General features: G+C 40.5%; 1 protein-coding gene across 1 annotated transcript in view; it reads right to left on the minus strand.

Moving 5' to 3' along the window:
- Window positions 1-4,029: 4,029 nt before the first annotated feature.
- The window catches only part of LOC309567662 (uncharacterized protein), a gene marked incomplete at both ends in the record, with an annotated part of 28,536 nt that continues 17,512 nt past the window's right edge, over window positions 4,030-15,053 (minus strand). The window contains 4 exons of the mRNA XM_082273085.1: window positions 4,030-4,685; window positions 6,895-7,035; window positions 9,258-9,413; window positions 14,526-14,639. Of these exons, the coding sequence (XP_082129211.1) occupies window positions 4,030-4,685; window positions 6,895-7,035; window positions 9,258-9,413; window positions 14,526-14,639 (1,067 nt within the window). The remainder of the gene's footprint in view (window positions 4,686-6,894; window positions 7,036-9,257; window positions 9,414-14,525; window positions 14,640-15,053) is intronic.

Here is a 15,053-nt window from a genome sequence, read left to right on the forward strand (position 1 = left end):
TGAGAATGAAAATATCTTAGGGCCCATTCACGCTAGAAAGTGCTTTCCCGCACTGCAAAGGAACACACTGCCCTTGCTAGACGTGCGCCGGTGCAATAAATTCTTAACGACCTCCCAAGCGCATCTAGCAAATGTAGTGCAGTACTATGTGGTTTGGTAAGGGTGACTTGTAAAAGTAGTGCCTGCACAACTTTTTGCTCGCTCCTATGCATTTGGAAGCCCACTGAAATGAATGGGTGGAAACGCCCAAAAAGGTACGCCTTTGAACACCCGCATTCTACTATGAAGCAGCCCTCAAAGGACAAATGCATATTAGTACCAGCTGCTAGGCAGAAATGACAGCAGGAGGGGGTTCTAGGCTAGTTAAAGATAGAATAAAGATAGGGCACTAGCAAGGGTGGACTAGTGTAATTTTTACATTTGGGATGGGTGTGTCCAGTGCCCAGGGTGAGGATGCGATGCGCCCCCTTAACAGATGTCAATGTATGAAGTAGAATGAGTGTACCACCCTGTGCCTAGTCTCTGTTCCGTTGCTCCAGCTGACTATGGTTGGCATGGAGTGTGTACTGTGCTTGTGTGGCCCATATCTTGCTTTGCTGCAAGATGGTTGCGCATGAATGGTGTGTTTTTCGTGTCAGGTGTAGGTAACTGGGGCAGAAAGTGGACATGCTGGAATGTGGAACAGGCATGAAGCTGCGTCCCACTGGTTTCCAGCCACTGATCTAGAGTGTGTATGAGGTCAGGGGATCATGGCTGGATGTGTGGTGCTCCCCCTTGCCTCTGACAGTTCTGTATCCATGGCCGTTTCCCTCCTACCCACCCCTTCATCCAGCCTTGAGTGCATTAATTCTTTGATATAAAAAATGTATACTGTTAGTATGAACAGCCGCAAACTCTTGTTAAAAATGACATTATATTTAAACTCATCAAAGTTATCAAGCTTTTTTTGAAAGTTACATTTTTTGAAGTATAACTCATTAAGTGCAGTGCTAATAATTAGTAAATTATGTTAATATAGTCCATAAAGCCACTGTGTTACACACACATCCAAAAGTCTTTCTGTGAACGTAATCCACCATAGTGCTCCAATCTTCTTTATCAATAAGCGTGATAAACCACCACTGGGTATAAAACCTGCTCACCTCACTGCTGTTAATCAGAAGCCCTTTAATTACAACTCCTGCCAATCCCCTGGAATAGACTCCTTCCTTCCCTTCTGGGATAGAGCAATCATTTCTTACCGAATTTCTCTCATACGAACAGCATGAAATAGAAATGCAACTGCATAGTGCTCTCCATTGCAAACATTTATTAAAAGACCCTTATTTAAAAACATTTACAAGATATATAGTACAAAATCAGTTATACACAAATCCGTCAGCTAGCTCACCTTCTCACCTAGCTCAGCCCTAGACCCTACTAAAGAAGCCCAATCACAGGGCAACACGCATTCAGCAGGAGGAGCCCAGCCCTTTGACATCACACAGCCACCGCGAGCAGAGCAGGGGGGTGAGCTAGCTGACAGATTTGTGTAGAAGTGATTTTTACTTTTTTTCTTGTAAGTGTTCTTAAATAAAGGTGCTTTTAATAAATGTTTGCTACGGAGAGCACTATGCAGTTGCGGTTCTATCTCATGTGGTTCGTATGGAAGAAGCCCAATTACAAGGCGACACACTTTTAGGAGGAGGAGCCCAGCCCTTTGACATCACACAGCCACTACGAGCAGAGCACTATGCAGTTGCGTTTCTATTTCATGTGGTTCGTATGGAAGAAATTCAGTAAGAAAGTATTTCTCTATCCCAGAAGGGAAGGAAGGAATCTATTCAAGGGAATTGGTGGGAGTTGTAAATAAAGGGTCTAGTAGGGCCCTACTGAAGTAGCCCAATCACAGGGCGACACGTTTTTAGGAGGAGGAGCCCAACCCTTTGGCATCACGCAGCCACCGCAAGCAGAGCAGAGGGGTGAGCTAGCTGACAGACTTGTGTAGAAGTGATTTTGTCTCATATTTCTTGTAAGTGTTTTTAAAAAGGGGCTTTTAATAAATCTTTGATACGGAGAGCACTATGCAGTTGCGGTTCTATTTCATGTGATTCGTATGGAAGAAATTCAGTAAGAAAGTATTTCTCTATCCCAGAAGGGAAGGAAGGAGTCTATTCCAGGGAATTGGTGGGAGTTGTAAAAAAAGGGTCTACTAGGGCCCTACTGAAGAAGCCCAATTACAGGGCGACACGCTTTTAGGAGGAGGAGCCCAGCCCTTTGACATCACGTAGCCACCGCGAGCAGAGCGGAGGGGTGAGCTAACTGACAGATTTGTGTAGAAGTGATTTTGTACTATATTTCTTGTAAGTATTTTTAAATAAAGGGGCTTTTAATAAATGTTTGATACGGAGAGCACTATGCAGTTGCGGTTATATTTCATGTGATTCGTATGGAAGAAATTCAGTAAGAAAGTATTTCTCTATCCCAGAAGGGAAGGAACAAGTATATTCCAGGAAATTGGTGGGAGTTGCAAATAAAGGGTCTAGTAGGGCCCTACTGAAGAAGCCCAATCACAGGGCGTTTAGGAGGAGGAGCCCAACTCTTTGGCATCATGGCATCATGTAGCCATAGCCACCACGAGCAGAGCGGAGGGGTGAGCTAGCTGACAGATTTGTGTAGAAGTGATTCTGTCTCATATTTCTTGTAAGTGTTTTTAAAAAGGGGCTTTTAATAAATGTTTGACACAGGGAGCACAGTTGTGTTTCTATTTCTTGTGGTTCCTATAAGAGAAATTCAGTAAGAAAGGATTGCTCTCTCCCAGAAGGGAAGGAAGAAGCCTATTCCAGAGGATCAGTGTGAGTTGTAATTGAAGGGTCTAATAGGGCCCTACTGGAGAAGCCCAATCACAGGACAACATGCTTTTAGGAGGAGGACCCAGCCTTTTGATGTCAGGCAGCCACCGCAAGCAGACCGGAGGGGGTGAGCTAGCTGACGGATTAGAGAAGTAGTGATTTTTTTACTATATTTCTTGTAAGTGTTTTTAAATAAGGGGCTTTTAAAATATGTTTGACACAGGGAGCACTGTGCAGTTGTGTTTCTATTTCTTGTGGCTCCTATAAGAGAAATTCAGTAAGAAAGGATTGCTCTCTCCCAGAAGGGAAGGAAGAAGTCTATTCCTGAGGATCAGTGGGAGTTGTAAGTAAAGGCTTCTGATTAGCAGCAGTGAGGTGAGCAGGTTTTTTTCATCTGGTGGTGGTTTATCACTTTTTATTGATAAAGAGGAATGGAGCACTATGGTGGATTACGTTTACAGAAAGACTTTTGGATGTGTGTGTAACACAGTGGCTAATGGGATTATATGAACATAGTTTACTAATTCTTAGCGGTGCACTTTATTATAAGTTGTATATATGGTTTATGTTGGAGTGAAATCACTAAGTCCTCTTGTACACTGCTGCTGATAAACGGACGTTTAGGAGCAGTTGGGCGTTTTTTTCAGCAGCCAATGAACTCTCCTCTATGTTATCTAATCTGTCCATGTAAACTGAGATGTGTATAGACGTTTAAAGTCATTGAGTTTAGTGTCATTTATTTTAAAGAAAAAAAATGCGTTCAGACGGACGTTTTTTGGCATTTGAAATGCCAAATTCTTGTAACAGCGTGAAAACTTGCGTTTTTAAGCATTTCGTTTATAGGTGTTTTTGATGGGGGATACATTTCTGACCATTTTACAATGTAAAAACGATTCTAAACATAAACGCACCATGTAGACCCGGCACAACGGACGCTTTTTTTAACCGTTGGTTACTAGCAGTCAAGTTTTAGCGTTCAGGAGAGGTTTTCAAATGTCCCGTGTACATGAAGCCTAAGTAACATTCAGCGGTAACTGAAATCATTTTTGAGGACATTATTTTTTATTAGCACTGGAGTTATTTTGTATATTGTGACGTAATTTGGCATAGTGAACACTGAGTTGGCGGAAGCGCTGATTGCATTTATTATTTTGGTTTATAGATTTTTAAAGTGCCAGGGAAAAAAAATGTACACTTTTTAATTGATTAGTTTTATCAGGGTCACAATGACAACTAAGCTGAGAGAAAATACAGAGTGATGAGTTGGGCATCCATTACAAACACATTTTGTGGTAGCAGCTGTTTCGCGAGTGGTTGCATGAATGGCAGTGGGCGTGAAAGTAATACGGGTCGTATAATGGGTGGAATTGGAATTATTTGGCGTTGGATTGGCAATGTCTGTGGTGAAATGACTATTGGATTCATCAGTCGTGTTTCTGTCAACTGCTGTACTGTTATTGGGTGACTCAGTACTGGAATGTTGACTTGTCTCATGAGGGCTACTTGTCAGTGACTTAGTAGTTTCCCTATGGCTAATGCTGGTTTCTGGTGAGGACTTAGTAGTTTCCCTTTGGCTAGTGCTGGTTTCTGGTGAGGACTTAGTGGTTTCTGGTGAGGACTTAGTGGTTTCTGTTTCCTTTGTCACATACGGGGTGCTGTTTTTCACTGGACTGCTAGTATGTATGGAAGTTTTAATAGTGGTGGTGGTAGTGGTGGTAGGACTGACAGTGGCTTTGTCACATGTGATATTTATCCTGATCGCCCCCAGAGAGCTGGTCGGTGTGGTCCCATTGTAGTTTGCGCAAAGGTTTTGCGTGGAACATCCTGCCATGGCCAGGAAGGCTTTTGAAGGCACTGCAGAAAGGAACACAAAATTAGCAAAGTAATCTTTTCAAGCAAACTTTTTTTTTTTTTTTTTTACAGTAAAGTAGAACTTTAGTCAGAAAATTAAATCCTGCTAGATCATTTCATTTCAGGCTGGCCCCTTTTGCAGGTATAGTGATGTAAAACATTAAAAATAAGTGTCTATACCAGGGATCCTCAAACTATGGCCCTCCAGCTGTTGCGGAACCACCCGTCCCATGAGGCATTGTAAAACTCTGACATTACAGACATGACTAGGCATGATGGGAATTGTAGTTCCTGAACAACTGGAGGGCCATAGTTTGAAGACCCCTGGTCTATATTGTTTAAGATCTAGTAATGCATGGTCTCACCCTGCTCTGCACATGCTCAGTTGCTCTTTTAGGCATTTTTAGGCACTGCAGAGTTTGTAGAGGCCGATCTGCTGGCAGCCTTAAAGCAGAATTAAACCCTCCTATTCTTTACAGCCAAGGGAGCTGTTTCTGTTTGATCTGCAACTGCCATGATGCTAAATATGTGATCATGATGCCAGCCATTTGATGGTTTGACAATCAAGAATGTAACTGTTTTTTGAAACTGTTAAATCAATGGGTTTACTTCCGCTTTATGATTTACTGCTGTTCGGGGGCTCTGGGCTTCTACAAAATTGCTGCCTCAAATTAGAAGAAACAAGAACATTTACAACACACTAGTTTTGGTAGCATAAATATTAATGTGGAATGTATGTTCCTTGCTAAAGATCCTTTTTATTTTATTAAAATGTTATAGGTAAAGTTCCGCTATAAGTAGTGTTTATTTTTCCTACTGCTGGACATCATATGACGTCCTGGGCTTTCAGTGGAGATATCTAAATGATAGCTAGCTGCCATAACAATGGTATTTAATGTTAAAGTAATGACATACAGTATATATATACTGTGGGCGGTTGGCAAGGGGTCTTTATCCTTCCTGGAGACCCATTGTAACCGAGGCAGAAAATTAGATAAAAATGTTACTAATTCAGGGTAGACCAGTCAATTGGGAAAATGTTCTGGTGACAACTGTCTTAAATGAGAATTCCCTACATTTTATTAGGGAGCTTCTGTCTCATTTACTGTTGTGTCCCCAGAATCGGAAGTGGATGAGAATCTCCCCAGTGGCATACATACAGCCAAAATGAACATGATAGGGCTTTTTAACCCTTCCCTACTGTCCAATAGTAAAAAGAAAAATGTTTGGGCAGCTCATACATTTTAAGTAGACCAAAACCTATTGATGTAGCTATTAACTAGGAATTTAGTGAAATAAAGACTTTGGCATCAGACAGTTGAAGGGCTGGGCTTGGCTGGGCTTGGCTCCAGCTGGTGGGGCTTAACCTTGGGGCACCTGTAGAGGCCCTATTTATTGAATGAACTTCGGATCCAAGAGGCTCTACGGCAGCCATTCTAAAGAAGGGTTCCTCCAGAGGATGCTAGGGGGTCTGATTGACCTCCTGATGGTGTTTCCATAATTCCAGATCCAAGGAAACTTGGCAGAGCCAGCAGCATGACACCAGTCATCTTTTTAGCTGACTGGAGTGGCATTCTGATCACCACTGTAAGGGGGACTTTTTTCGCACTGACCATCATTGAAAGCGACATTCTTTCCCTCTCACCCCAATTATTTAATTTTAGCTGGAGCTCCTCAAGATCTGAAATTTATGTCAAGGCTTCTCTACCAGAATTGATTTAAAACCTAACACAGGTACCTACAAGGTGCTTGTATTTCCTTATTAAAAGAGCTGCTCCTTGAAGAACAGTATTTTTTTTGCATCTTCCTAAACCCTTCCTTTGTTTAATTTTGGGGGTCCCCATGTTGTCAAAGAAATGCCATTAGCAGCAAATCTTTTTGTTTCTTAAGTAAATTCCACTCTTGCTGTTGTATATCCTAGATGCCCCTCTGCCCCCCCCCCCAATGTAAGCATTATTAAAATATCTGCTTCACTGCAATTTATGTTTTTTTATTTTTTTGTTTTTCATAGTACTTGTCTACCCTGGCAGTACCCGGCTTCCAATACACTTTGTTATACAATCCCTTGCCTCTTAGCTTTGAAAATAGAGAGAAATAATTCTCAACATTCGCCTCCCATTAACTTCAGTGAGGTTCGCGCTCACTGAATGAGTCCTCAAATTGAACCCAATCAGATTTTCCCATTACTACTACTAAAAAAATGTAGAATTACCTGTATCTGAAGTCATTGAGTATGTGGTACATTGGGTCTCCTCCCCTGTGCATGCCATTTTACTGTTAGGCACACAAGTTGCAGATGACAATTGGAAGCATGAAGGACACTCCAGTCCATTTAGTAGTGTACTAACTGGCACTAAAATGATACAAATAAAAGAAACAGATTAAATAAAGATAAAGAGACAGATCACTGTAGAGTATAAATAAAGAAGTAATAAACCCAAAAACAAAAATGTAATATATTTCATCCTACCAATCATTACATGCGATGGCTGCCTTAAGCAGCCCATAGATGACTATTTTATTTCCTTTCACCACAGTTAAAACAAAACAAAACTGCCTTTTGTGTTCTGCCAGCGGGGAGACACGGAGAGCTGGTACTATTAGATGTGTTAGCAAATTTAGATGGACTTAACCAGCAAATTAAAGCTGAACACCAGCTAACACTTTTATAGGTCATTACAGCACTCTTCTTTAACTTTTGGTATATACCTAAATAAAAGACCATTGTAAGCACCCCTGTCAGTGTTAAATGGTTTGTCTCAACCCACTAACTGCCTTTTTTTCTGGATAGCTTAGTCTGTTAAATGAAGTTGAAAAAAAAAAAAAACAGACTTACTGGCCAGACCATCAGGGGAAAGTGGAGGAAAAGAGCCTAAAAGATAAAACAATGCAGCCACCACATATCAGAATGAGTAGACTACAATATCATATTTTTTGTTATTTTTTTTACCGCTTTAATTGTTGGGTTTAGACCTCTAGCTGCTCTTTCAGCAGCTTTCTTCGTGCTTCCACAAACTTCCAGTCCACCCTCGATCCTCCTCCATGGTCACCAGTGGGACTACATGATGCACTCCTTGCTATTGGGCACCATGAATGACTCACGAGTTTCTCAATTTTAAAACCGGTGGGCAAGGAATAAGTAAATCTTATGCCCGCCTCATTTCCAACCTTTCTGTGTTGCCTATGTGTGTTGGTACACTAAGCAGCTGGATGTAGATATGTAGTGCATAGATAAGGAGCTTTCACACTGCGGAGGCTAGTGATAGGAGCTACCAAAGCAAAGGAAGTTATGCTAAGTAATATAACCAGCCATTCCTGTGTAAATAGGACAAGGCTGATATCAACATACACTAGAGAACCAGATGCAATGGGAATGATTTTCTAAAGGCAAATGGGCTGGTCATTTTGCAAGGGAAAATGCATTTTGCAAAGGGATTTCCAATCCCATGTAAGAAAAATAAATAAAAAATATATGTAAAAAAATGATGGAAGTCAGCAGAGCTTCACTACATTCATTATAAGGAAATTGCATATTTCAAATTTCCTTATTATTAGTTGTCTAGTTGCCTCACAACTATCTAAAAAAGCTTCTAGTATTTTGGTTATTCTGGTAACTTTTAGCTGACTCGTGTGATTGGAATGTGATTGTAGGCTGCCTATATGGACAAGCCACCTTCAGGAATGTGACATTTTCCTTAGAAGGTCATATTGTTGCTTACAAGGGGAGTTGGCCAGGGTGTTTTTTTCCTTACATTCAAGTTCCATATTACCACAGCCCAATTGGGAATAGGCTAGTCTCACCCAGAATGTCCGTCAGGCATGTGTCTGGACCTGGTTGGCCATGCTGCATAAAGGCAGGCGGGGACACCATGGCAAAACAGCATCTTTAGTTAAGTATTCTTGTCATACTTTCTTTATCTTTATCTGTATCTGTCATTGCTTTTAATACATTTTATACTTATAAGTATTTGTGGGATCTCTCTTTGCACATATCTAATAAAAACCATAAAAGAACCTAAACTATCATGTGACAGTGATACATCAATTCATTAAACTGTAAGTTTAAGTGCATTGTAAGCAGTCTATTTGCACTAAATAAAACACACTTAAAGGATAACTAAAGGTAAAACTATTATTTTTAGATTGGGACAGAGTGGAGAGAGATTAGAACACCTGCCAGTCTTTATTGCTGTCTGTGCCCCTGTTAAGGAGATTCACCCTCTCTATTTGTCCTGTTTACCATTATCATTGAAAGTAAAAGAAAATCCCAAATTTTGAGTTGTCCCCAGAAAAGTAATAGAGGGGAAATCTTCCAATGGATGACCTGGGAGGCCCCTAAGGATATCACTTAATTTTCATGGATTTCCTCTCACTTCCTGTTTGGCCATGGGACAGGAAGTGAAGGGAAATCTACGCAATGGGACACAGATGGCAGAAATAAATCTTACAGAGGTTATAACCCTCCCTTACTCTATCCAAAATGGCAAAAAAAAATTGTGTTTAGTTCTGCATTAATTTAGTAGAGTGGCTATGTTGTTTAGTTGGGCTTAATAAAACATATTAATGGATACTTGCCTGTGGGTTTGGTAGTACTACAGTTATCTGCATTGCAGCAGCCAGTGTTGATATTGACTGTCATGAACTGGTTACTCAAGGTCTTCGGCTGGTTGCAATCCGATAGTTGTCCACATCCCCTCACCAATGAGTAGGTTGCTGATGGAAGCAACTCAACTAAAAAAGTAATTATACAACACAAAGGGATAAATAAATCAAGTAAGTGCACTCTTTTTCATCATTATCACCATTTATCATCATCTGTCATCACCATTAATTATTCACTATTCATCAACCAATGTCTGCTGTCACCATTCATTGTCAACATCTGCCATCGCCATTCAGCATCATTCATCATCAACTGTTATTACCATCATCTGTCATCACCATTCACCATCATCCCTCATCACTATTCAACATCATCGATAATCACCAGTCATGATATTCTGCTATCACTATCATATTCATATGCTGTCACCATTCATCAATTATCTGCTATTACCATTCCTCATCATCTGTCATTGCCACTCCTCCTCATCTGTTATCATCATTCATCATCATCTGTTATCATCATTCATCATCATCTGTTATCACTATTCATCATTCACCATTCATCAACATCTGCTATCACCATTCATCATCATCTGCTATCAACATTCATCATCATCTGTCATGACCATTCCTCATCATCTGTTATCAGAGATGTATAGTAACTAAGTAGAACTACGTCACTACTTTACTTAAGTACCGAAAGGCGGTATCTGTACTTTCCTAGAGTAGAATTTTTTTCTCCTACTTCCACTTTTACTTCACTACATTTTTTCAATGATTTCAATACTTTTACTCCGATATTTTTTTTTTTTGTGCTGCATAGTTACTCGTTACAATTATAAAAATTACCACTGCCAGAACAGTAGATGACAGGTTTCATGAAGCTCAAAACATGTGTATTATCAGCGCATACGAAAATAAATGCTACTGTATGTATAAATAAAAGCTGCATTTGAAATAATAAAAAACAATATGATGTTCAAAATTTTGACTTCTTTCTTTAATAACTACATAACACAGTACTGGTACTTTTACTTTCAGTACTTGAGTAGCAAAATTTTTTAAAAAACTACTTGCAATACTACAAAAACTACAAAAAATGTTGAATACTTTAGTACTTCTACTCAAGTCACTTTTTGATCGAGCACTTCCACTTCTACTCAAGTCACTTTTTGATCGAGCACTTGTACTTTTACTCAAGTATGGGTTTCGAGTACTTTATACAACTCTGTCTGTTATCAAAATTCATCATCAACATCTGCCATCACCATTCATCACTATTCATCATCGACTGTTATAACCATACCTCATCATCTGTTATTATCATTTATCATCATCTGTTATCACCATTCATCATTCACCATTCATCAATATCTGCTATCACCAGTTATCATCATCTGCCATCACCATTCATAGATCATCTGCTAACACCATTCCTCATTATCTGTCATGGCCATTCCCCTTCATCTGTTATCTCAATTCATCATCAACATCTGCCATCACCATTCATCACTATTCATCATCAACTGTTATTACCAATCACCTTTATCTGTCATCACTATTCATCATCATTGATCATCGCCATTTATGATATTCTACTACCACTGTCATAATCATATTATATCACCATTCACCATAATCTATTATCAACATTCATTATTCATCATTTGTACTATTCTGTTATCACCAATCATCATCATCTGTAATCACTATTCATCATCATCTTTTATCAACATTCATCCTTCACCATTTATCATATTATGGTATCACTATTCATCATCATCATCTGCCATCACCATTCATCATCATCTGCCATCACCATTTATCTGCCATCACCATTCATTGTCATCTGTTATCTCCATTCATCATCATCATCATTATCTATTATCACCATTCATTGTCATCATCATCTGTTATCATCATTGATCACCATCTGCCATCACCTTCATCATCATCTGCCATCACCATTCATCATCTATTATCATCATTCATCATCATCTGTTATCTCCATTTACCATCATCATCATCATCATCATCATCATCATCATCTATTATCGCCATTTATCATCATCATCATCTATTATCATCATCATTGATCACCATCTGCCATCACCATTCATCATTATCTGCCATCACCATTCATCATCTATTATCACCATGCATCTTCATTTGTTATCTCCATTCATCATCATCATCATCATCATCATCATCATCATCATTATCATCTATTATCTCCATTCATCATCATCTGTTATCACCATTTATCATCATCATCTGTTATCACCATTTATCATCATCATCATCATCATCTGTTTTCACCATTGATTACCATCTGCCATCAGCATTCATCATCATCATTTATCACCATTTTTCATCATCACCTGTCATCAACCATTGTACTATATAGCAAAAGCTTTCTCATCCTTTTAAAAACTAAACATAAAAAAACAAAATCTATACCCTGTAGGTTACCAGTCCTTAGATGTAGTGGCAGCATTCATTTCAATTTTAGCCTTGTTTCATTTTTTTCTGGTAAATCTACCAATAACAAACATCCTGTCTTTGTGGAGGATCAGCATTGTCACCATTCATCATCATCTGTCATCACTATTGGGCTACAAACAGCCCCCCCCCCCCCCCATCCACATTATATAGAGGGGTGTAGCTTTGTAGTTCACAGAGGATAGCTGAGAAAGCTGAGAACATTGAGATTTCAGTTCATTCCACGGGATGTTACGAGGACTCTGGAGTTATGGTAGGATCAATAAGTATTTTTCTGCACTAAAGCCCTAACAAAAAAATTAACTACTGCAGCCACCACATCCAATGACATTTTTGTTTTGGGTTGACATAGTTAGTCTTCTATTTCAACCGATAAAAAAAAAATAAAAAGTAACTAAATAAATAAATAGAATAAATGAATAGAAAACCTCCATATACACAATTCTATACCCACTGTTTAATTCAGAGGAAAGCAAAAACCCTATAAAGCATGACTCAATTGGCTCCAGCAGGGGACAAATACATTCCTTCCTGATCCCCCAAAAGGCAATTGCATATTCCCTGGATCAACATCTCTGGTGTTAATAACTATAAATGTTAATAGGTTTAGATTTAGATGCACTTTAACCTCAACCTAACCTCCTGTGTCCTGCTTCTACCCAACATCACTGGAGGTTAGGTGGAGAAACTGTCCTGGAGAGCTGGGACCATGTTTTATATAGGGTTTCTCTTGCCTCCTTCTGGATCAACTGTAGGTAAAGAGTTATGTTTATTTATTTCTTCTATTTGTTTAACTCAGTACTGGGAACGGTCCATCCAGTGCACAGGGCAAGGATGCCCAACTGTGCCCCACTCCCCTGCTGCTAATGAGTGTCGTAGAATGGGTGTAATGCTCTGCACCCATTCTCTTCCCCGGCTGCCCACGGTTGGCATGGAGTGTGCACTGCACATGCAGGACCTATTGCTTGCTTCAGGGGCGTAACTACCGGGGTCGCAGGGGTTGCAATTGCACCCGGCCCCATAGGCGTGCGCACAGGGTGTGCCGGGTGTGCCTGGGCACACCCTAATCACCTAGGGCACATTAGCATTATCGCTCTGTTTGCCAGTGAGGAGATGGGAAAGATCTCCCTCGGACCTGCTCTGCCATAAGAGAAGTGCCACACACTTCTATTTCACTTTGCCAGCAGGGAGAGTAATGTACCGGGGCCATATACATGTAGGCAAACACATGCATGTGTATTTAAACTTTGGGGTGCACACCCTAATGCAATAGGCTGCGCACACCTATGCCCGGCCCCATGCTCCAGGGGGCCTGTGCTGCTCCCCTGTACACCTTGATTGGGGGGGCGGGGGCAGCATGTAGAGAAATCACTGTCCTCCTTTTTCCTCCTGTAGCTGCAGGAGGAAAATGGAGGAGATTGGTTCCTCTGTATGCTGCCCCCACCACTCCTCCTATCCATTTCACTTGTGTTCTGCTGTCTCTGAGCCCCTGTGTGTTACCCTGGTCCCCCACAACCATTGTGCTGCCCCTCCCCCCATGGTGCTCCCTCCCCCCTCCTGCCGGCTGCTGCAGGGGATGTGTCACAATAGAGAACCAGGAAGGGGTCGGTAAATATGTAATTTACCAGCTCCTTCCTTTTCTGAATGGACAGAGTCATAGTCAGTCACATTGTTAAAAAATAAAATACCAAAAAAGAAAAACTACTGACACCAGTGGGTGAACTTCCAGGATCGCAAAGGTCACACTTGCAACTGGGCCCTGGTATTCCACCACCGTGGAGAGGCCCCAAGATGGCAGGAAGGGGGCCCACTGCAGAACTTGTGAAAGGGTCCCGCTGTTGTGAAAGGGTCCCGTAACGAGAGTAAAGGGCCCCAGGATCAGTGGGAAGAGCCCAAGGCTTGAAGGGAAGGGCTCCGGCCAGGGGTCCGGGGAACCCTTTATGATTTCTTGCACTGGGGCCCTGAAGGTTCTAGTTACGCCTCTGGCTTTCTTTATGGTTGCCTGCCACTGGAGCGTGTGTACATATGGCAAGGGGGGAGGGGTGCCCCTCCACTGCTGCGCATGGGGCAGCTTTCCCATCCCAACCCTCCCTTGTCCTGACCCTGGTTGAACTAGATGGAATTTTTTCAAACCGACTAACTATGTAACTGGCAACTACAACTGTTCTCCTCCCCCTGGCAACTGCATAAACACTTATGTATCGTAATGGAGGTGAGGGGCAGAGGAGCTGGGACAGCACAGAAACTAGACACGCTCGGAAGAAGAAAGGGCTATGGCTTTCAAAGGGAGTTCTGTCCTAGGGAAATTACTCTTTCTGGACTATTTAAAGTTTCTAGCAAGTTCAAAAGCACCTTTCAAATAAATTAAAAATGATTTATGGAAAGGAAATCCCTGCAAGTAGGCATTTATAATTCTTGATTTTTCAGCATTTTTTTGCCTGCAAGTTGTTGCCAGGATCTCTTTAAAGATTTCTAACAATGATAGCATGGCTTTAACAGATGGAATTAGAGGCTAGAACAAAGATGAATGGGTCTCTTTATCACTGATTGGATGGGCAGTTCATCCAGTGAATATAACATGGTGATTCACACAAGTGAAGGTTCAAAAAGATTCACCCCATTAGTTTCTGCCTGCATCCACGCCATGCTCTACTTGAAATAATAGTGGGAAACCCAATGTTGCTGAGTCAAATGTTATAAGTAAAATTAAACAAACGTAGGACAAAATGAACATACTTTTGGTTGTAGTGTAGATAGTCGTGCAAACCTCATTGGCGTTGCATATGACTGAGGATCCGGTACATAGATCCTGAGACGTAGAAGTGCAACTGATACAGGAGAGGGCGTAACCTGAAAAAACAAAAAATTACCCACTATTAGACAAATATTTTAATAATACCATAGCCATGAATGTTTCAACTTTTATAAATGCAGAATATAATAAATAAAACCTTTATAAAATACAAGGAAGTTGTACATATCTAACTATGGGCATATATACAGTATCTATCTATCTATCTATCTATCTATCTATCTATCTATCTATCTATCTATCTATCTATCTATCTATCTATCTATCTATCTATCTATCTATCTATCTATCTATCTATCTATCTATCTATCTATCTATCTATCTATCTATCTATCTATCTATCTATCTATCTATCTATCTATCTATCTATCTTTCTATCTATCTCTACCCATCTAATCTACACTATATTACCAAAAGTATTGGAGACACCTGCAGGGCCGTTTTAATATTGA

This window comes from Pelophylax lessonae (assembly GCF_965119305.1).
Source record: "Pelophylax lessonae genome assembly, chromosome: 12".
Classification (NCBI taxonomy): Eukaryota; Metazoa; Chordata; class Amphibia; order Anura; family Ranidae; genus Pelophylax; species Pelophylax lessonae.